This window comes from Esox lucius, chromosome 6 (assembly GCF_011004845.1).
Source record: "Esox lucius isolate fEsoLuc1 chromosome 6, fEsoLuc1.pri, whole genome shotgun sequence".
Lineage (NCBI taxonomy): Eukaryota > Metazoa > Chordata > Actinopteri > Esociformes > Esocidae > Esox > Esox lucius.
This window is the reverse complement of record NC_047574.1, coordinates 24,589,363-24,612,199: the sequence shown is the minus strand read 5'-3', so window position 1 is coordinate 24,612,199 and position 22,837 is coordinate 24,589,363. Positions and strand designations below refer to the sequence as shown.

At 40.6% G+C, this 22,837-nt stretch overlaps 2 protein-coding genes and 1 non-coding gene across 3 annotated transcripts; 2 read left to right on the top strand and 1 right to left on the bottom strand.

Annotated features, from left to right (window-relative positions):
• The first annotated feature begins 1,536 nt into the window (after positions 1 to 1,536).
• On the top strand, positions 1,537 to 6,027 carry LOC105029924 (transmembrane protein 229B). Its single transcript, XM_010903495.4, has 2 exons — positions 1,537 to 1,725; positions 5,300 to 6,027. The coding sequence occupies exons 1-2, from the start codon at positions 1,584 to 1,586 to the stop codon at positions 5,776 to 5,778; spliced, it is 621 nt and encodes a 206-aa protein (XP_010901797.1). The 5' UTR covers positions 1,537 to 1,583; the 3' UTR covers positions 5,779 to 6,027.
• Positions 6,028 to 7,139: 1,112 nt separating this feature from the next.
• On the bottom strand, positions 7,140 to 11,606 carry haao (3-hydroxyanthranilate 3,4-dioxygenase). The gene is made up of 10 exons (XM_010903496.4): positions 11,411 to 11,606; positions 11,047 to 11,125; positions 10,034 to 10,117; positions 9,825 to 9,931; positions 9,438 to 9,527; positions 9,277 to 9,320; positions 8,514 to 8,659; positions 8,154 to 8,222; positions 7,936 to 8,018; positions 7,140 to 7,781 (listed from the first exon to the last, which is right to left on the bottom strand). Exons 1-10 carry the CDS (start codon positions 11,494 to 11,496, stop codon positions 7,709 to 7,711), a joined length of 861 nt encoding a protein of 286 aa, XP_010901798.1. The 5' UTR covers positions 11,497 to 11,606; the 3' UTR covers positions 7,140 to 7,708.
• A 3,620-nt stretch (positions 11,607 to 15,226) lies between these two features.
• Positions 15,227 to 15,320, top strand: trnai-uau. The gene is made up of 2 exons: positions 15,227 to 15,264; positions 15,285 to 15,320. It is a non-coding gene; the product is annotated as a tRNA-Ile (tRNA).
• The last annotated feature ends 7,517 nt before the right edge of the window (positions 15,321 to 22,837 follow it).

The following is a 22,837-nucleotide window of genomic DNA, read 5'->3' as shown; positions in this document are numbered from 1 at the left end:
TCAGGTTTGTGTGCTGTGTAATAAAGTATGAAAATCAGGGACCCAGTGGGATCAGAGTCCAGCGCTGGCACACCCACTCACAAACACACACTTTTGAATGAGCACACAGACACGTAGCACAGCTCCAACCATTGTGGGAGGTTTGTGAAGTGAAACACACTAGATGTGAGTCAATTACCAGCAAGTCATTCCCCTTGGTTGTATGTGGGTTTCTGTGTCAGTGAGTTACTGTAAAGTAACATAATGTCAAAGTTTTGAGAGCCTTCTGAGGAAAAGATTGTTATTTGTGAAAATGAGCTGAAGCTGGGAAAGTTATGACTAGGGTAGAATACTTCTAACATGAATAATGGAGATCTAAAATCCTTTCTCAAAACATACTTGACATTTCTGGCAGAAAACTGAAATAAACAGAAACTGTCTGAACAGCTTGTTTCTATTTGGTTTATGAAACTCACAAATGAAACTTGTTAGATACACAGCCTATTACAGTTACTTACAAACAGTTTATCTGCATTGCATCTGTTTGAATCAATACTCCGGTCACTGTTTAAACAGACACATTATACTAGTTCCTACTATAATATAAAACATCCTATATTTAAACAGACTCACAACTCTCCCATCCCAAGTTCAAGCACACCATGCACATTACATCAGCCTGGGAGCAGGGCCAGTTTAAGAAATCATTGGCTCCAAGGCTGTTTTTTGGCTTCAGTCAGGCCTGTAAAGGCCATGTATTAACAGTTAGCCTGCCTTGAGCCAGATATTGTTGATTCTCTCAGACACTTATTATGGCAGATCCTTATCATGGCAGACCCTTAACATGGCAGACCCTTATCACGGCAGACCCTTATCACGGCAGACCCTTAACACGGCAGACCCTTAACACGGCAGACCCTTATCACGGCAGACCCTTATCACGGCAGACCCTTAACACGGCAGACCCTTATCGCGGCAGACCCTTATCACGGCAGACCCTTAACACGGCAGACCCTTAACACGGCAGACCCTTATTACGGCAGACCCTTAACATGGCAGACCCTTATCACGGCAGACCCTTATCACAACAGACCCTTATCACGGCAGACCCTTATCACGGCAGACCCTTAACACGGCAGACCCTTATTACGGCAGACCCTTATTACGGCAGACCCTTAACATGGCAGACCCTTATCACGGCAGACCCTTATCACGACAGACCCTTATTACGGCAGACCTTTATCATGGCAGACCCTTAACACGGCAGACCCTTATCATAGCAGACCCTTATCATGGCAGACCCTTATTATGGCAGCCCTTTATCAGATTCCTATAAGGTCCTGTCCCTCTTAACGTTTCCCTGTCCTCAACTGATTTGATTCATGCGACCTACTCTGAGGTGGTAGTGAAAGCACCCGCCGCATTAACATGTTTTCTTTGGTGACAGTAGCACAAACGCATGCGCTCACACACACACCCTGTTTGTAAGTGAGGGCCCAGGTGAGCATTAACCTTAACTGTCACTCCGCCCCCCTGCACCCTAGGCTGACCATAGACTAGAGCGGAGATGTCGCTCCGTGTCTCTGATTGCATGGACCGGCTTAATGTTTAGCAGGACCCACATACAAACACAAGGACACTTCAAAGAAAACATATCAAAGGAACATCTCTGTGACGACGTATGCGTTTTGAGGATGGAGTCAGAAACATTACACGCAAGAAGGTTACAAAGACGTAAATCTTCAGGTGAGTAATGGACGGGGTTGTCTTTTAGAAAAAGGGGGCCTGCTTGCTGGTAGAAACATTTTAGCTTGCACGTACTGTTGTCCCCCTGAAGCTATGATATCATTGCATAACTGTTTACAGTAATTCAGACATTTTTGAAAATAAACTATAAAATTAACATGCAAAGTATCAGCTCTACATTTACTTCATTAAATTAGATTAATGTTAATGCACAAGTAAACACTCAAACATCTTTCAACTGCTGTCATGTGTTTCATAGCTCTGATTTTCAATTCAAGCATTTTATTTTTTAAATACACAACACACACTTACCAACTTACTTTGCTATGTTTTTCTGCAGATCTGTTATATATATATTTATTTCAATTCATGAACATAAAACCGATTTTGATAAAATATATGTTATCATTTAAAGATTGCACAGAAAATATGTTCAATGTCTAAGCATATGTTGCAGATCATTTGCAGAATATGTTTCAAACTAAAGACAAAATATTTTTTAGGGACCAAACAACGAAGTTGCTGGAACCCTCTTTTGTTTGTATGTTTTATTATTATTAGGTGACTAAGTACCGTAGGTACAGGTACCCTATTGTTTTTGTTGGTTTTATTATTATTATTATTATTATTAGGGGGCCAAGCAACAAAGTGGCTGGCTTTATTATTATTATTATTATTCTCCGGGGCCATTTTCAGAGGTCTATAGCTCGGTCCCCTCTGGTTCAAAACGCTCCAAACTTTGCCTGATTGTAGACGACCGAGGTCCGAAGGAAACGGTACCCATACCCCTCAGGTTGGTGCAGTAGCACTCAGTCGAAAATGGAAAAAGTGAAGCTCAGATCTTATGAACCGAATGTTGTAGAGACACACAACCAAGTTCCAGATAAACCCCTTCTCATGCTGACCAAAAAAGTATTGGGGTCTTTCAAATTCGCCCCTTGGATTTTCCTCCATTTTGAATTTGGTGAAAATCTCCTCCGAGACCGCTGAATGGATTTGCATTCCAAATGGAACATCAAACAGCTACCAAACAAAACATACTCGTAAATGTGTCTGTCAGGAATGGACAGAAAAAGTCCCATACAGAAATACCTCTTGGGGGCGCTATAAACATCACCAATGTTTCTCATGATTTTGCCGTTAATAAAAACACACTTAAACGACATCTCCTCCGAAACTGCTGAATGGATTACAATTGGTGTGAAAGATGACTGGACCATTGTCTTTAAAAGTTATATTATTGTAAATGTTTGTAGTGGATTTTCAAAATATGCATCTATGTGTGCTATTTAGGGTATTATAGATCACAACCCGTTGAGACTATTCACACTGCCAGCAGGCCCTGTAGTGTAGTGGGAACATCCCAGTCCTTCAATATTGTGACCCCAGTTTGATTCCCTTCTCAGACATTCCAAATTCTGTATCTCATAAATGTTTTTCCGCCTTCACACAACAATACATACCTGTAATACCATGATTTTCATATATTTGAGAAAATAATTTTATTACGTGACCCTTTTATACTGTTATTGTTTTCCAAAGAAAGGAACCAGCCATGGAGTGATTGGAGTCATTGATATCGTTATAAATAGGATGTATTGCTATTATCTAGCCATCTATAGTAATCTTTGTACAACAGTACACTTTAGTTCTGTTAACAAACGTTTTGTTGCCCACTTTATCTCAGCAAAATTGTAATGGCTGGGGTAAAATTTATATTTGGAGAGGATAGAGAGCTGTAGTGACAACCAGTAGCCCCTGTGGTTTAGTGGGGAGATCCCTGTTCTTTAATATTCTGACGAATCAGGCATGGTGTGATTGGAGTCATTGTTTTCGTTATAAGTAGGCTGTATAGCTATTATCTATACAGTCTTTGTGTAAGACTACCCTTTAGTTCCGTTAATAAATGTCCTGTTGTCCACGTTATTTCAGCAAAAATGTAATGGCTGAGGTAAAAGCTAAATTCTGCTGTTTAAATAGCGTAATGATTAGAGCCAGTCTGCCACATAGAAAACCAGGGATTGAAACCTGCCAGCGACAACAATATTCATCCCTTCTAATCAGCTGAACTGTTGCCCAGTTCCTTTTCTGGTTTCAAGGTCATATTGTTTTGTTCTGATTTCCTCTTCTTCGATTGGACATCCTGACTACTAGCGGCATTGGGCATTTTTAAATTGTAAAACATTTCTCTAGTGAGAGCATGCAGTGAGATGCTTCCTGTGCCCCGCTTGGCCCCCTGAAACGCTGCTCGCAGCATTCATTTCTTTAACCCTTCTAGTTAGCCATTAGTGAAAGAGTTATCTATAGCTAAGTTAGAGTTGATATTTTATGGCTGTTACCATGGTGATTTGAATATGTTTTTAACAAATCTGTAAGAAAAGTTATATTTATATTTCAAAAGTATTGAGGATGTTATTTAAAATTTACTTCACAAATAGTTAGTGACAATAAATAGCTGGTGTTATTGTCGGCTTATTCATGCTCTGCATACTCTGCCGACTATCCAAGAGTTTTTCTCCAACATTTTTTAGTATTTTGAGCCGTGTTTTGTGGTGCTCCCTTTCCCCGAATCCTTGTTGTTTGACATTGCCCCCCCCCCTCCCTTCACCTGCTCTAGTCAAAACACGAAAGCTAAGATTAGGATTGAATGGAAGCGCCCAGGGCCCTTCAATTAAACTTAATAACCACCTTGAATATCAGTACTGTATAGTATTTAGGGAATTTATATGAGTTAAATGACAGACCAACAGACTTAATTGAAGGATAATGGTAGCAAAATATTGTTTCAATTTAACGATCACATTAATCATTGCACTTCAGTGGTGACTTTCTAACACTTCAGCTAACACAATAAGTAAGTCTGCAAACTGAGGAGCTACATACAGCGATTTGCATATTATTACATTCAATATGTAGACTTCAATATACCTTTTTGGTTGAATCTTTTTCTCACAGTATTTCTTATGACCATTTAATGAAGAACAAATTGTGCCGGGTGGGTCTCAATGTGTGAAACATCAAGGGAAGTCAATGCTGCAACAAATAGAACGTTCTGACGTAACTGCAAATTATCTGCAGTTGAAACTGAAGACAGTTAGACTAAAACAACTCTAACCATCCTACAACATGAAATTGAATAAAAATCATGACAGTTGACACTGAAATATATGAAAGCTTCAGTGTAACAGAGATGAACTGCGTCTTCTTGATTTGTGCAACCATTAAGTGTCGTAAAAGAGAGCGTACAGAGTGATTCAAGAATAGTACCTAACTGGCTCTGATTAATGTCTCTGTATTTGCAATCCTTTTGAGACCGGATGTGCAATACTGTCCCCTCGTCACACGTCAACTGTAATGTCTCCCAGTCCGGGATGTTGAGAAACACTTCAGGGCGTGCAACAAATGTCGACCATCTCCTCCTGTAATGTCTCTAAACAGCCTAGGGTATTGAGAAACAATTCAGGGCGTGCAACAAATGTCGACCATCTCCTCCTGTAATGTCTCTAAACAACCTGGGGTATTGAGAAACAATTCAGGGCGTGCAACAAATGTCGATCTTCTCATCCTGTGACAGACGCAGGTGATGATGAGTGGCACGAGGCCCCAGCAGCGCCACCAGAGCGTCCCCTGTCCACTCTGGGTCGCCTCTACGTCTACGCCCTGCACGGCTGCCTGTGCGAGGTGGGCTTCACCGCTCTATGGGACTGGTGGCAGACCAAGGACCGGAGGCTGCCGGGACACACCAGCCTTTGGGCACTGCCCATGTACGCCTTGGCCATCTTCCTGTTAGAGGGCGTGCGCGGCAGGCTGCTGGCCCAGAGGTGCCCGTTACTTCTTCGGCTGCTCGTCTACACGCTGTTCATCTACCTGTGGGAGTTCAGTTGGGGCACGGTGCTCAGGCTATTAGGGGCCTGCCCGTGGGACTACTCAGGTTTTAGCTACAACCTGGCGGGTCTGGTGACTCTGGAGTATGCCGTGCCCTGGGCTCTGGCCTCACTCATAGCAGAGCAGCATGTGATCAGGAAAACTCTGAGACTGCGAATGGCAAACTGAGACTTGGGTAATTGGATGACTCACCCATTTCTTGTTTCACACGCGATGCAGAAGCACGCAACGCCGTCGACGCAGGTTTCCCGCTAGGTGTTATAATTTTTGGTAATTGTGATACTGAAAATAAATTATCGCGGGAATAAGCACGTTTCTGTGTCCAACACAGTGCATCCACTGCCTGAATTGAACAGAAAAAAATACACTCACCTAAAGGATTATTAGGAACACCATACTAAACTGTGTTTGACCCCCTTTTGCCTTCAGAACTGTATTAATTCTATGTGGGATTGATTCAACAAGGTGCTGAAAGCATTCTTTAGAAATGTTGGCCCATATTGATAGGATAGCATCTTGCAGTTGATGGAGATTTGTGGGATGCGCATCCAGGGCACGAAGCTCCCATTCCACCACATCCCAAAGATTCCCTATTGAGTTGAGATCTGGTGACTGTGGGGGCCATTTCAGTACAGTGAACTCATTGTCATGTTCAAGAAACCAATTTGAAATGATTCGAGCTTTGTGACATGGTGCATTATCCTACTGGAAGTAGCCATCAGAGGATGGGTACATGGTGGTCAGAAAGGGATGGACATGGTCAGAAACAATGCTCAGGTAGGTGTTGTGGCGTCACAAATGCTTTGCTGCATACCTCGGTTGTAACGAGTGGTTATTTCAGTCAAAGTTGCTCTTCTATCAGCTTGAATCAGTCGGCCCATTCTCCTCTGACCTCTAGCATCAACAAGGCATTTTCGCCCACAGGACTGCCGCATACTGGATGTTTTTCCCATTTCACACCATTCTTTGTAAACCCCAGAAATGGTTGTGCGTGAAAATCCCAGTAACTGAGCAGATTGTGAAATACTCAGACCAGCCCGTCTGGCACCAACAACCATGCCACGCTCAAAATTGCTTAAATCACCTTTCTTTCCCATTCTGACATTCAGTTTGGAGTTCAGGAGATTGTCTTGACCAGGACCACACCCCTAAATGCATTGAATCAACTGCCATGTGATTGGTTGATTAGATAATTGCATTAATGAGAAATTGAACAGGTGTTCCTAATAATCCTTTTGGTGAATGTATGCTTTAAGTGCCTTGTGTTTTTTTTTTTTTATTTCCCTTGTCAAAATTGTACAATTTGGGGACTTTTTTTAAACGGGTACTTTACAATTGCACAAGAGCGCAGGTAGTGCGTTGTCATGGCAGCAAACGAGAACCATCAGTGGTGTAATGGGGCAAGCTACAACATGACTGACTGAATCACTCATGTGATCTGTCAGCGGTACATTATCCGGGGGAAAAATTCCCCTGTCACTGCCCCTACTGTTGGTCTGACAAAAAGAACACACAGCCATCAGCCAAAATCCTAAAGACTGTTTTATTTGGCGATCTTACTTAATGTTGTTTGGACTTAACAGAGAAACAAGTAGTCTCTGTTGTTCTCTAGTGTTCAGTGAATGTAACATGTTGCATCAGTTTTTTTGCATGTTAACGATAGACGTTGTGATAGTATGTGGTTTAATGTTTGGGAGGTTTAATAGGAAGTTTGTTTTAACTTCTGTATTTAATGACGATTTCAAAGCACCGGCTGGTAACAGATAACACACAATAGACCATCACCCCATATTCATACATGTTAACAATGTTCAATTGTTGTCAACGCAATAAAGCTGTTTTATAATAGCATAAATGCACATTTACAATTCAGCTATTAGACATTGCTTTCCATTAACACTTCAGGAGGTGTTCAAAAATGTAAGGGATTATAACACCAAACATATGTAAATTACTACATTTGTGAAAAGACCACTTCATCTCAAAAGTTAATATTCAACAGTATTTATAACTGTGGCGGACCAACAGTAATGTTCTGTGAAGCAACAGATTCTGCTCAGTATTTCTGCCCCTCTTTCTTTAGCCGTCACACAGACTGTCATGTTCGCTTCCTCTCTGGGTTCTGAACCACAAAGAGGGCAATGCTCCCCTCAGTCCGTCTCCACTGGTACCTGCAGCACAGGGGACATAGCAACAAATCAACAACATATTCCATGTTTGACAGCTGTTTTATTTTTCTGAAACATATTGTCTCCCAAGGTCCTTCATAAACACCCCCTCCATCATCCATGTCCTTCTCTTATTAACAATCACCGGTCCACTCACTCGCTGTGTCCACGGATGAGCAGACTGTCACCCATGGAAAGTTGGAACTCTTGGCCGTCCACCATCACATGAGAGACACCCTCCTGAAAGAGGAAGTGAAAGTGCCAAACACACAGAGCATAGCAGAGACAGAAAAAGGAAGAGACAAGTTATCGGAAGTTAAAAACAAATGAAGTGTGACACAGTTAGGCAAATGCTCTGTAGCTTTTGGAAAATACCTGTTGCCAAATCCAGACATCTGTGTCTCTTCTAGAAGCTTCTGTTTGTCCTGGCCCATACAGGAAGGTCTGTCACAGAGTAGATCATCATCTATAGATTCACTTACTAGCCTGATAAATTAAACCCAGTAGAACAATAGCTCATTTCCCTCCTAATACACCAATGACAAACATAGTCGATACCGTAATGAGAGACATAATCAATTGACTAATGCCCTGTATATTAATCTTTACATGTTATTGAGTTGTGGGTTTGTGTCAGTGAGGAGCTCAGTACACATTGACTGTGGATCCATTTCAAAGGTCTCAGCCCATAGGAAAGGTGAACAAATGGTCATCGTTGAAATATTTTAGGGTCACCTCCGTCTCAAACTGGGACCCGAACATGTCCATGGGGTGTCCGTTGACCAGGGAGGGGCGCTGTGTGTCCACCCATTCTCTGAAGTTGAAAGGGGTCATCACATGCATGGTGTTCATGTGAAATGGAGGTTCTCTGAACACCTCATCTAGACACAGGAGACAGGAAAATATATAATACAATTTGTACTATGCCAGCACATACAGTAGTAAGATAGCACATAGTAATAAATAGTATGTAGTAATAAATAGCACATAGTAATAGATAGCACGTAGTAATAAATAGTATGTTGTAAAAAATAGCACATAGTAATAAACAGTATGTAGTAATAGGTAGCACATACTGTAGTAATAGATAGCACATACTGTAGTAATAGATAGCACATAGTAATAAATATGATGTAATAATAAATAGCACAAATTAATTGATAGCACATAGTAATAGATAACACATAATAATATATAGCATATAGTAATAGATAGCACATAGTAATATATAGTATGTTGTAAGATAGCATATAGTGATAGATTGCACATAGTAAATGTTAGCACATAGTGAGAAAACACATAGTAAAATAGCAAGGCACTTGGGTAGTGGGAATCACAACCCTGAGCAAATGGTGGAAAGTTCAAGGTATATCTTTTATTTCAACTAAACTGACACGGACCCTTTAATCACATTGTGTTCTATGGACCCTATCTATCTCATTGTGTCCCATGGACCCTATTTATCACATTGTGTCCTTTACATGTGAAGGGAACTAACCTGGATTTGGCTTGCCTGTTCTGTACTGCTCCGACGCAAAAAACCTGAGAAGCACAGCCTCAGCTTAGTCCACACTGCTGAAGACTACTGTGTGCTGTTGAAGTACATTATTTAATACATTACTGTAAATGCCAGTCCAAAGCCAGTAATATAAGTCTCACTCCTGGATAACTGGCACCAGCTGCGTCCCCAAGTCTTCACAGTAGAACCATTTCTCAAAAAGTGGTTCTGTCGTACCTTCAACATAGTACCTGAAACCACAAAAAACCATCAGTATACTTTGTTCCTGTCTTTCCCTCTCCCTTTCCCTCTTTCTCTTTATCCGTTTCCCTATTTTCCTTTTCCTGTTTCATTCCCTCTTTCTATCTGTTTCCCTCTCTTCTGGTTTTCTCGTGCCCCTTCCCTTTCTTTCTTCTTCTGTTTAGTTCGGCAGGTGGTTGGAGGTGTTGGGCGGGTTGAAGCCAAGGGAAGTGAGGTGCATAGATAAATGAGTTGAGGTGTCTTGACATTTAAGGCTGGGGAGAAGAGGGCGTGGTGGATTGTGGTACCTCAAACAGTCTGTCTCTGATCGAAGCCTCCTCCTCTCCACCACCAGGCCCACAGTATTCGCTTGTCTCTGGGGGGAGTGGGGGACACGGGCTGGGAGCAGAAACATCTGAGGACCAAAGAAGAAGGAATGTAAAAAGGAATGTAAAAAACATGAATGTAACACATCTGCACAGCCTGATGTGACACTGTCACACGTGGATTCTCTCACCTCACCCTCGCGGATATGCACATCCTTGTGTTTGCCATTCTCAACCACCTTCAGACACATGTCACCTTTGACCTGGTAGAAGAGCTGCACAAAACAAGACAAGGGAGAAATGTATTGAGGATATATTCAGCTTCACCTCAGAGCCAACAGCGCTCATTGTGACATTTATGTGCTCACGCTGATCTCTAGTGGCGAAATTATTTCATTGGCTGTTGAAGTCCAGAGAAATCTGCCAACTGTTATGTCACATTTGACAATGTAGCCTACATAGTGAGCAGTTGTGTCACTCTGTTGAGGATTTTTGCCTTTATACATTGTAGTCCATTTAAAGTGGCACTGGAAAGGAATGTCGAGTCTATCATGTTGCCTACATATGGGAAAGTCAACCTGCAGAGATGCAAGGATAAAACCTGTAAGATCTTATTGCTCTATTTACATCACACCACCAAAGGTAAAACAAGGAAAGCTGTAATTACTGAACGTTCTTTGGGCTAAATCTCGATGAATTTACAGAGCAAAATGTGCTGATCAAATGGTGATATTGCAACATGGAACTTGTCCCTATGGTGCATGCCAGAATGGATTGAGTTTATGTGAAGGGGTCAGAATTGTTTGTCAGGAAAGATAATATTGATGGACTGACTGCTAATCAACTAGCAGTGTAGCATCTTTGGGTCAGCTGTTTACTCTCAAATAGCCACATTGCATATTTTTTATTTGACCTTTATTTGTACAGAGAATTCAAATTTAAAACTTTGGTCTCTTTCACTGTCAAGCACATTATTACAACATCAAAATACCTGGGCGTGGAAATATTTAACACACACATTAAGAAAAACAATCACAAATAACAATGAATGTTAATTCATCGGACATTTAAATTATCTGGAATATCTTAGTCATTTGAATGCAGATTTTCTGTAAACACAATAAAAGGTTCAATTCTTATACATCTTTCAGTCACTGACCACAGCATGTGTGAAAGTTAGGTGAAATGTGAAACATTCTCTCACCTCTTCACCTTCCTCTATATGGTAGTCCTTTCTGGTGTTGGGACCTCCAACAAACATGATGTTCAGCTGACTAAAATGCCTAGAGGAGAAATGCAACATAAAAGTAGTTTGCCAACAAAATGTATTATGTTAAATGTGTTACTACAAGAGCTGATGATATAAATTTGATATGAGTACAGTCCCACTGTAAAACAACTAGAAGTGTAGAAATTATTTGCAAAGCTTATTTTGCACTTTATTTATACATGTAGGATTTTAATATATTGTTTAGAGAATCACACGGTTCTTACAAGTCTAGCAACAACTGTGAGCAACTTTAACTGAAACTGTCTGTGCAGGAGACATTTTGTTTTTTGCTACTCACATTAGTTTATTGCACACTGGTGGCAGAAAGGCTTTTTCATTCTCTGCAATCCATTTTTCCACATTCACAAGGTGTTTTCCAGTCATTATTGCTAACTGATGTAAATTGTTTCAGCAATAACAAAAAATGCCTTTGTGAATTGATTCACTTGCTGACTGTTTTTTGTTTCTATGTTAGAGAGCCAGATTGAGTTAAAGTCCAAAATACAGAAGTGGGTATATAATAAACAGGGGAGGAGTACAATCTGATTCGTTAAAGGCTGCTGTTATCCACCAATGAGTGAACCAGGGAGAGAGGTGTGGGTGGGACTAAGTTATCAACCACTGTATTCTGGCTCACATGAAGATCATAGAATATGTGTTTTCACCAAATTATTGAGATTTATCAAAGCGTTGATCACAAGGCCACATGCACACATGCTTCTCCTGGGCCATCAGTGCTTCAGTAGAGGGTAAGAGGCAAAGTAGGCATCACAGCTAGTTATTGTAGGAGAATAAATATTTTAGGGTCAAACATACACTATCATTCAAAAGTTTGAGGTCACTGAGAGATGTCCTTGTTTTTGAAAGAAAAGCACATTTTCTGTCTATTCAAATAACATCAAATTGATCAGACAGTGTAGACATTGTTAATGTGGTTAAGGACTATTGTAGCTGGAAACAATGAAATATCTACATGGCATACAGAGGCCCATTATCAGCAATCATAAATCCTGTGTTCTAATGGCACTTTGTGTTTGCTAATCCAAGTTTGTCATTTGAAACGGTTATGTGATCATCAGAAAACTATTGTGCAAGTATGTTAGCACAGCTGAAAACTGTTGTGCTAATTAAAGAAGTAATAAAACCGTCCTTCTTTATACTAGATCAGGGTCTTCAGCATCAGCAGTTGTGATTTCCATTACAGACTCAAAATAACTTTATTTCTGAAACTCGTCAGTCTATTCTTGAAAAGAAATAGCCATGAAACTGAAGATCCCATATGATAATGTGTACTATTCCCTTCACAGAAAAGCGCAAACTGGCTCAAACCTTTTATTTGCCTGCCTGACCTGCCAAACTTTTGTCGATTATATACTCAATTACACAATAAACAGTTTTTTTCTTGCAAGGAGAGAGTACACAGGTTACAGAGTAACAGTGAATCATCTCTAAATTAATACAGGACAATCAACAGTATTTAAAAGGGGAAAAGGGGTGTGGTAAAATCCTGCACAACTGTCCCAACTCAACAGGACACATTCCCCTTGTTCTATCACAACCTAGGCTTCACACAAAGGACAGGCTGCCCTTCCCCACATGGGTAACCTCTTCAATTTTAAGAGTTCTAACAGAATCCGGACAGACAATAGATGCCCTGATGACTTATACAGATGCGCAGATTAATGAGTATAATCAGCCAATTCCAGCTAATGATGCCCCCTAGGCGAATACCAGATCCCCCTCTCACACATTCCTTTTCTAATTTGAACAAGGGGACTCAGTCTTTTAATCAGTGAGAATACATTGGTTAGAGAAAGTTCCCTGACAAATCACTGTTTATTAATAATTGTTTATAGGTTTGACAGATACCACCACAGCCCTATGCTGCTCTTAATGAGACATCTTAAAGCATCCTACCTGTAATGTATTGTAACTCTTTAACATAATTTGACCTAGGTATGCTGCAATTCAATAAAAAAGCATCAAATATACAGTATTTTATCAAATCTAATGAAATGCGGCCAAGTGAATGTGTTATTCCAACATACTATCCCTTTTAAACATTTCTATAATTGGTTTTCTTAAACTTACATTGACGATAGAAATAAGTTGTATTATCCTAATTCAATAAAAAACAATGTTTTTTATTGGATTTATTGCAGGGGTATTAAACTACTCTGAAGGACATCTATCTCATCTCATCCTCTTATCCGGCAGCAGCTCCAGCAGGGGAACCCAAACTTCCCTTTCCCGAGCCATTTTTGCCAGATCTGACTGGGGGATCCCGAGGCGTTCCCAGGCCAGTGTCGAAATATAATCTCTCCACCTAGTCCTGGGCCTACCCCGAGGTCTCCTCCCAGCTGGACGTGCCTGGAACACCTCCCTAGGGAGACGTCCTGGGGGCATCCTTACCAGATGCCCGAACCACCTCAACTGGCTCTTTTGTATGCAAAGGACCAGCGGCTCTACTCCGAGTTCCTCACGGATGGCTGAGCTTCTCACCCTATCCCTAAGGGAGAAGCCAGCCACCCTTCTGAGAAAACCCATTTCAGCCGCTTGTACTCGCAATCTTGTTCTTTCGGTCATGACCCAGCCTTCATGACCATAGGTGAGGGTAGGAACGAAAATTGACCGGTATATCAAGAGCTTTGCCTTCCGGCTCAGCAATCTTTTGCAATACTGCCCCTGCTGCTCCGATTCTCCGGCCAATCTCCCGCTCCATTGTCCCCTCACTCGCGAACAAGACCCCGAGATACTAGAACTCCTTTACTCGGGACATCTAACCTGTCCATATATTTGATGTATTTCTGAGCTACATTTGTCAGCTAATCATCATGCCTTTGGAAAGTGAAGCAGGTGTGACTGTTCAGCTTTGATTCTAATAAAGGCAAATCACACTATTTATTGAATTTATCAATTAATTTATCAGTGTCCCCAAGTGGGTAAAATATGAATAAGGCACATAATCTTGGAACCATAAAGTAGAAAAAACCTTATTGAAACCAACAAATATGTCAACAAACATAGAAAAAATTGACAAATATTGTGCTTGTGTGTGCACGTGTGCGTGCATCCAGGCCTGCTATTTGATTCTGCTGTAAAATTAAAAAAAAATCATTTCAATGCACAATGTCATTTGAATTTTATGCTAACAAGAACTGTTTTCAAAAATAATTTCTACAGTAAGATGTACAGTGGGCCTTATTTTGTTCAAATTTTATTCCAGTTCATACTATAAATAATTTGTATAATAAGTAGTAAAAGCAAATAAAAAAAAGTAACAGAATAATAAAAAATGTGTTGTTAATATAAAGGTAAACATGGATGGCTATTTCGGTATATATTTTCATTATTATTTGTTTATATTTATTTATTACACATTCATTTTACAAGTATGTACTTAGAGTTTCATGTTTTCATTAACAGGGCTTCTTGGAAAACATTTTAGACATTTAGCAGACGTTCAAAACCACACATAGTAGAAACCACACATTTCTAATTTGGGTCCCAAATCTCTGCCATGGCATAAAGACAAAAAGTACACACTTAGTGATTAAGAATTGATTGGCTTATGAAGAGTTTACCACTATCTGTAAAAGTGACATTTATTTGCTGCCCTGCCATGACCCCTGTTGGTAACGTCAGACAGCAACAGTGAGCATGCGTAAAATGAGTATGCGGAAGTATTTAACAGAAATTACGTATTCTGGATTTTCCGCATAACATTTGCAACGTGTAATGACAGCAACCATAATGTTGCAAGCACACATTAGCTATAGCATTTATTAGATTAGTTGTGAAATCCACACGTCAATGTGTAAAATCCACACAACGTACTCTGACCTGACAGCTCTCCATCCAACTAGTGAGCTAAAGCGTTAGCTACCCGGCTACCTATATATATATATACTACGCACATCAGTGATTCGGGAAATCAATCGTTTATTTGCAGTTAGTCAAATCTAGATCTATTTATATGGATTTTGCTGTGCGGTTTGTACTGTTTCGTAACAAACAGAGGATAATATAATCCTTAAGGAAATCGTGTAACGAAATACAAGTAGCATCCGGATTAGTGTGTTCATAACCTGTATTGCTGAGCCGAAGTAATGGAGCTCCAGTGGCGCAATCGGTTAGCGCGCGGTACTTATATGACAGTACATTGCAGAGCAATGCCGAGGTTGTGAGTTCGAGCCTCACCTGGAGCAGTGTTTTTACCGTTGCGAGACAGTAATAGCTAGCCAATGAAGTTATAAGAACTTTAATCCAGCCTTTACCTAAACGGGCGGTGACTAAAAAATGGACTTTGTTGCTTTCAGGTTATATCAATATTGATGAATAAACAGTTCCTTAGTTCCCTCAAAATTGTATCAACATACTTTTATACTACTACATGTTAATTGGGCTGCCTGGTAGATTTTCTACACTCACCTTACCAGTAATAATTCACAGTCATAGACCAAGTAATCTTGCCTTATCCATCAAATCAATATTCTTACTTCTTAGCCATTTTTTTCAGATTTGCAATTATTAGTTATTTGTGTTTGTTCCATGATCTACTGAATGGTATGCTACCTCATAGCTATACGAGGCATGCCATCATTTCAATTTGACTAATTAGACTTTTTTTTACTTCACTAGAGGGTATGCAATGAGGGGAAGCAATTTGATAATTATATTCACTAGTTCTTGGACAATATCACTGTAGTTTATTTAATTTACCAGTGTGTTTCATTGTAATAATTTAGTTACTAGTATCTTCTCTGATGAGTGTATATGTCCTGAATGAAGTCCACTTGGGGGCAGTGTTGTCCATGCTCTGAGTGAGGTGTATCATCTCTGGATACATCAATAAGGCTTCTCTCTGATATTGGGCTGGTTCCAGGTGGAAAGAATAATTGAAACACATTATATCGATTCATAATTCCCAAGTCTTTATTGGACTTTAATATAGCTTATTTGTAATGCCTCTCTTCTTTGAAATGCCACTCTTTGTGTGTGTGTGTGTGTGTGTGTGTGTGTGTGTGTGTGTGTGTGTGCATGTTTGAAAGTAGGTGTTTAAAAAGAGAAGATAGTAAGTGTAAGTGATGCAGAAACAGAATATCTTTTTCTTATTTTACAATACTTGAACATTATTAAAATAATATTCTGTACCAATTTGCTGTTTTCGAAATCCAACAGAAGTTTTAAACCATATCAAAAGTAGTGCATAAAGTACCTGGATAAACAAAGACTGAAAAGGAACTTGCAGAATATAACTTTTATTTAACTTAGACCACTGTATCCAAGTGAATGTAGAATTATCTATTTTGAATGGAAACAACTCATGGAAGAATCTGTAGAGAAAACTGAGGCACTGAACATCCTCTTCCCTCTCCTTCTCCCGTTGCTCTACTCCTCTTCCCTCTCCTTCTCCCGTTGCTCTACTCCTCTTCCCTCTCCTTCTCCTGTTGCTCTACTCCTCTTCCCTCTCCTTCTCCCGTTGCTCTACTCCTCTTCCCTCCCCTTCTCCCGTTGCTCTACTCCTCTTCCCTCTCCTTCTCCCGTTGCTCTACTCCTCTTCCCTCTCCTTCTCCCGTTGCTCTACTCCTCTTCCCTCCCCTTCTCCCGTTGCTCTACTCCTCTTCCCTCCCCTTCTCCCTTTGCTCTACTCCTCTTCCCTCCCCTTCTCCCGTTGCTCTACTCCTCTTCCCTTTCCTTCTCCCGTTGCTCTACTCCTCTTCCCTCCCCTTCTCCCGTTCCCCTCCTACTCTTCCCTCCCCTCCTCCTGTTCCCCTCCTCCTCTTCCCGACCCAAATACAGACACTCAGGGTTCAACATCATCCCAAATTAAATGACTAACATTCATATAATTTACTGCTATAAGGAAAGAACACAGCTGATTTGAAAAACATGCCCCGTCGAGGGATCGACCATTTAGTGCCCTCCCAGGAACACTTGGCCGGATGCAATTAGCATGAGATCAGTGGAAAACAAGGTCACAGGAGGGGATGAACATCTCCCTCTTGGAATGCAAAAAAAATGAAAAACCTATGTCACCTCCCCACCAGTAGTTTCAAGCATTCTACGGGCTCTGTAGCGGACCTCTTTTCTCTGAGCATGGATGACTTTGTTTGTTTAATTGAATATGGTTCAACTTGTTACCCGCCCTCTAAGGTCTGGAATGTCATATGTCGTATATTATCAACAAGTTGAGTTAAACCAGGCTCTTAGGTGTCCAATTCTCAGGTACTATTCAGATATTGTATCTGTTATCTGTGGTTTTGTATGAGGCTGTAATTCCTCTGCTGGACTAGTGGAGGCGCTAACCCCAGCCTTCACATGCTGCTGTACCGTACTTTCTACTGCTGTCTGCCACACATGCACGCTCATCCACACATGCACTCACAACTTTGTTTTCTATACTTGTGAAGGATTTTGAGGAATTCTGGTCCTCTATGAATGCACGATGCACGCCCACACACAAACACACACACACACACACAAACACACACACACACACACTCACAAAGCAATGTAGTCCTCTATTAACATATCCTGTCTATACTTGTGGAAGCAGTATACTGTCTATTAGGCCTACTCAGGTTTGAATGGAGACAGGCCAAACACACCATCACCTCAACACACTTGTCTGTCCAAATATTTGCAGGAATGTTTATTTTTTTTCTCAGATGCTGTCTTCTTTTTCTCTGCTCACCACATTTCTCTTCTCACTCAACTCAAATATGCCCTTGGGTTCTTCTTTGACATACTTTTTGAGGGTTATGCTAAATGATGACATGGACTGAATCACTGAAAGTGTGTAAGTATTCATGTTGTTTTTTTATCCCTTACTTTTTCAGACAAACTGATTAAGAAAGCATTCACTTTTACAGCAATGACCTGGGGAGCAGTTAAAGTTCCTCTGGGTTAAGGTGGAATGAGTACACACTGGGGATGATAAGAAAGCCAGATTGGAAATGAAGCCAGGACACTAGGGTTTAACACCCCAACAATCAGTGTCATGGGATCTTTAGTGACAAAAGAGGGTCTCGACATCTGTTTAATATATCAGCCAAGGACAGCACAATATGCAGGGCGACGTCCCGTTCACTGTGGGAATTGGGATCTTTAGACCAACGTTACTTCCAGCAGCGTCTGATCCCACCTCCAGGGACTAAATAGCCCAGATCCTGCTTTCTGTGGCTGTAGAGTCCAACCAGCAGTGGGATGCAAGGTGCTATGACGTTGGCCAGTTTCTTATGTGCACTTTTTGTGACGTTTTTTTTCTCTTCGTAGAGTTGTATTGGGTTGGAACAATACCAGGTGGTTGGTGTTCAGTGGCAATGATTTCCCAAGGTCTCCTTATATATATAAGAAAAAATCCTCTCAAACGCCCGTTTCTCAGTCTGAGGACTAAATGGTGGATGGTGTGACCTCTTTGGTTCATCATAGAATTGGTATATAATTTTATTTACTTTTATTTTTACCAGATTAGTTTTACAGAAATTAAAACATATTTTTTTAACACAGACCTGGCCAAAATATTAAGACAAGGTTTCATACAAAGAAACCCTTTAAACATAAAACATTATGTTCCACAGTAAAAACACCCATTCATATTTTGAGGGGTGTGGTGCATTTAGGGGATAACTAAATTCAACATTGATCTACTTCAGTGAAAGAAAACCTGGTAAACAGTGAGACAGTGGTGAGTTCTGAGAATATACAGAGCGTTTTGGAGCTTGTTTGTTGGTCCTGTTCTTTATTGCCTTGTTCATCTGCCCTGAGGTGACGACATGTCTTACCTTTAACCCTATGCAATGCCAATAATACTACAGAAGGAAATGAACATAGTCATGTCTGGATTCTGTATACCAGTAAGCACACGCAATATTTTAGAAGAGAGAAGAAAATAGGTTTACTCAGCAAAAACCAGCCTTCCATCAGAATCTAGATCCTCTTTAAATATCTTTCTGGGTGTTTGCCTCTTTCTTTGTCTAGCCACAGTTATTTTACTGTACATGCATATGGCTTTCTTTTTGTGTTTAAGCTAAGTATGTGTAGAAGAATTTTGTATCAACTAATTCTGTAAAAAAAAATTATCCTCTAGTGAAAAATACAGATTTAGTTATTATTATAGTCGCTGGAAATCATTTAGTTGTAATTGTTTAGTTTAGTTGTCAAGATCACGCCTTGATGCGAAAAACATATGGCCAAAATACAAATGTTCCGATTTTATCAGAGCCCTGCATCAACACTGGATTCAAAACAGCTTTTTTCTGTGGGTATGTTTGCCAAAAGCAATAATCGTATAAAATGGATGTGGCAAATACATCTACTCTGGAAAACTGAGCCATTATCACATCTTTTGCAGTCAAATGAAACACAACCTTTCACCGTACAACAATCTCAGTTAGATCCCCTAATTGTAGAGACGTTGTCCCGCAACTCTGTGCAACGTAAAATGTTTTGAAAGGCCTCGTGCAACTGTACGCCAGGAATCTTATATGTTGGCCCTCCTGTGACTAACGATGGCGCGATGTGTCGTGAGCTATAATTCACATGTGTCTTTGGTTAGCGCTGAGTGCTAGGTGTCTGGGAGCAGTGACAGCTCCTAAACCGGCTCTTATGTGTAGCTCTAGTGGCCCGAAGGGCTGTTCTCATTATGTGTCAAGGTGTAATTATTATCATTATTGTGATTTCTTTCCCACATAGCTTGCGCCCCGGGGCAGGTTGATGATGAAGCGCCTGTCAGAACGCTAAGGGGAAGTGATGTCATGGCGCTCATGGCAGATGAACAACAAACTGGCGCTTAAGGGTGGAGATTGTTGGACTGTCGTAACGCTTTTGTTTCTCTTATTGGTAGACCTCCAGGACAGGGCGGATGACTGAGCTGTGGTCACGGAGAGAAGACAGGAGGATACATTTTCTCATGAAATGTGAACTTGCTGACATTGCTTGGTTCTGTGGGTATACAGGTTCTCAGGTGTTGTAGATTAATTCTTACCCTGTAGATATTCATTATTATCTGGGTAGATGTTGTGTAGGGATAATTTCTCAGAGTGTTTAACTTACTGCACGGTGTATAACATTATGCAAACATGTGTTTGCTAGACAATATTTAGTTATTTAATCTAACTATAAAAAAGGATCACAGCAAACAATCAACATGAGTCATGGAACAAATTACTATGAGAATGGTCTTTTGATTCAAATAGATTTACATGGCACTGGCGATGGTAACATTAACCAATGCAGATGTTGTTGTTACAAGATAGTATTTTATACACAGAGCATTTATCTAAGCATGAATCCAAGAAGGAGGCAGAGAACAACTTCAAAAGCCAAAATCCAGAGTCTGAGGTAGAGAATGATTGAAAAATCGAGCGAGAGAGACAGAAAGAGGGGGAAAGAAAGGGAAAGAGAGAATATGAGATGAACTGAGGGAGTATATATATATATATATATATATCAGGGGTTCACTCCACCCTCGACAGTTGCGATAAACTGCCTGAATTGTTGTGATAACAATGAATAAAATTGTATATTCTTTCTTTTATTATCCTTTAAACATTTCTCAGGGCCAAAGAGTGGAAAGTTTTCCCCAGCCAAAATCAAGATTGAAAACCTATTTTACATGTCTTTAATTTACTGGAGATTAAACAAAAAAATATACGGATGGTTGCTGTGTAGGCCTAGCAAAACATCACCAGAAAACATCACATTATTGCATGGAAAGGATATTCTAGCTCATACTAAACACATGTGCTTAATTTAGACATCATATTAAGCTGTACCAAAACTTTTGGTGCCCTGAAATAGACAGTCATATAACAATTGTTGGAGTCTAGAGCTAAAAGAAGAAAACAAAATGCTGTCCTAATAACAATGGAGGACACTGTGTGTATATAGGGGGCACTGTAAGTTTAAATAAATATTTTCAGTCATAATTTACAGTTAAGGGTTACAAGGGTATTGTGCCTCTGACACCCACTCAATTAGCCATGAGTTCTGTAAGTACTGTTCTTCATTGCCCTCTAGTGGATAAAATTCATTCAGGCCCTTGAAATGAGCTAACTTCTGCTCCCAGCTCATAACCAATCGATTAAAAGAGCATATCGAGCAATGTTTTTCTTATTCAGGCCTAATAACATTTCTCCAGTGTTTCTCCAATGCTTTTGCTGGTTAAAGTAGTGTTTCATATAATATTGGCCCAAATGTTGCACAGGGTCCCCAAAACACTGAAGGCAATATCTTCCACAGGACTTTGAGGTTGATACTGACTTTGAACTCTTAGTGCTGAACACTGTGTTTGGATGGAGGAGCCAAGTACACTTAGAGATGGAGTGCAGTGTTCAGGGTCCACTGGCTCACCTCCCCCTGCGCCTCCTTAACCTAATTAAACAACACTCCAACAGTCCTTCTCTTCTGCCAACTCCCATCACACACTCAACTCCCTCTCACCACTCACCCCTCCTTTCCTCTTTCTCCCTTTCTGGAAATCACACTGGATTTATGGGATTTATAGCACTCCAGGCTTCATTTATTATCCCTCAGGTCTCACATAAGAGCTCATTGTGGATTGTGTAAGTGCATGTGTGCGTTTGTGTGAGCTGGGTGAAAAGGTTTAACGATAATGAAGACAAAAATGAAGACAAAAATACGATAGGATATTTTTGGCTTAAGTTTTAGGTTTAGGGTTAAAGTTACAAATCAGGTTTAGGGTTAGAATTAGTTTTAGTAGGGTTTGGATTAGGGTTATTAGCATTGTAAAAAATGAAAAGGTTTTCATTTTCCCATTTAGATAGTGTGTGGGTGAGGGTTTAGAAAGTGTGTCTGTGTGTACTTTTTTTTTTGTGAGATATTTTGAAGCTGGGAACAAATAAACCTTCAATGGTGTCTTTACACATCACTCCCTGTGGCAGTGCTGTTGTTAGGTTTACTACTGGCATTTGGGAGTCTGGATTTCCATGCCATTTATCAACAAAATATTGTTTTGGAATGCTGTGTGTTTTATCAGCCAGGCCAGAGTTTCTCCTCTCAGTCACGCCCCTCCTGTCTGTCCAGTGAGTCTGAACCGGACTAGACCACATCCTCTGGCCCTCCTGCCCATCCAGATACATGTCATGAATAATAGCTTGGTCTTGGGAAGTAGCATTTTCTGATTTATTGTCTGGCAGAGGTTGTGTGTGTGTGTGTGCTGATGCAGGTCCAGGATCTCCCAGAGCCTTTTTTTCTCCTACGTTCCCAGAGCCTGTGAGTGCCAGGGCCCCCAGATGGACCTGAGCTCATCTGAGCGAGGCCCCCGTTAAGTCCTGTAAATACCAGGAGGGTGGAGTGGCAGTTGGAGATATATACACACACACAGACACACACATACACACACACAGACAGACAGACACACACACACACACACACGCAAAACACACATAGGCCAGTATAAACATACAGCCACACTCTAACTACTCACTAACGCACACATGTCTGCCCTCCTAAAAACACACACATTTAAAGATGAGTGCGCGCACGCAGCTCCCAGTCACCTTTTTTAGCAAGCGCACGTGTGTATTGTTGTTTCCTTAACTTCGTTATCTTTAAAATACCTTACTAGCAAAATATGGTTTTAGTGAATCGTGATTCACTATTCTGATTCAACATTTGTGAATCTCTGAAATGGTTCAAAGGATAAGGCAGCTATTGTGGGTCAACAGTTAATCATATTTGGAGGGTCTCTTAGAACAGG

What these genes read in the sequence shown, in the direction of transcription:
- LOC105029924 (XM_010903495.4), top strand. Translation starts at nt 1,584, where the DNA reads ATGTTTAGCAGGACCCACATACAAACACAAGGACACTTCAAAGAAAAC. An exon ending in ACAAAGACGTAAATCTTCAG is followed by an intron (nt 1,726 to 5,299) that starts GTGAGTAATGGA and finishes ATCCTGTGACAG; the next exon opens with ACGCAGGTGATGATGAGTGG.
- haao (XM_010903496.4), bottom strand. Translation starts at nt 11,496, where the DNA reads ATGACTGGAAAACACCTTGTGAATGTGGAAAAATGGATTGCAGAGAAT. An exon ending in AACAGGCAAGCCAAATCCAG is followed by an intron (nt 8,660 to 9,276) that starts GTTAGTTCCCTT and finishes TCCTGTGTCTAG; the next exon opens with ATGAGGTGTTCAGAGAACCT. An exon ending in GGTCCCAGTTTGAGACGGAG is followed by an intron (nt 8,223 to 8,513) that starts GTGACCCTAAAA and finishes ACTCTGTGACAG; the next exon opens with ACCTTCCTGTATGGGCCAGG.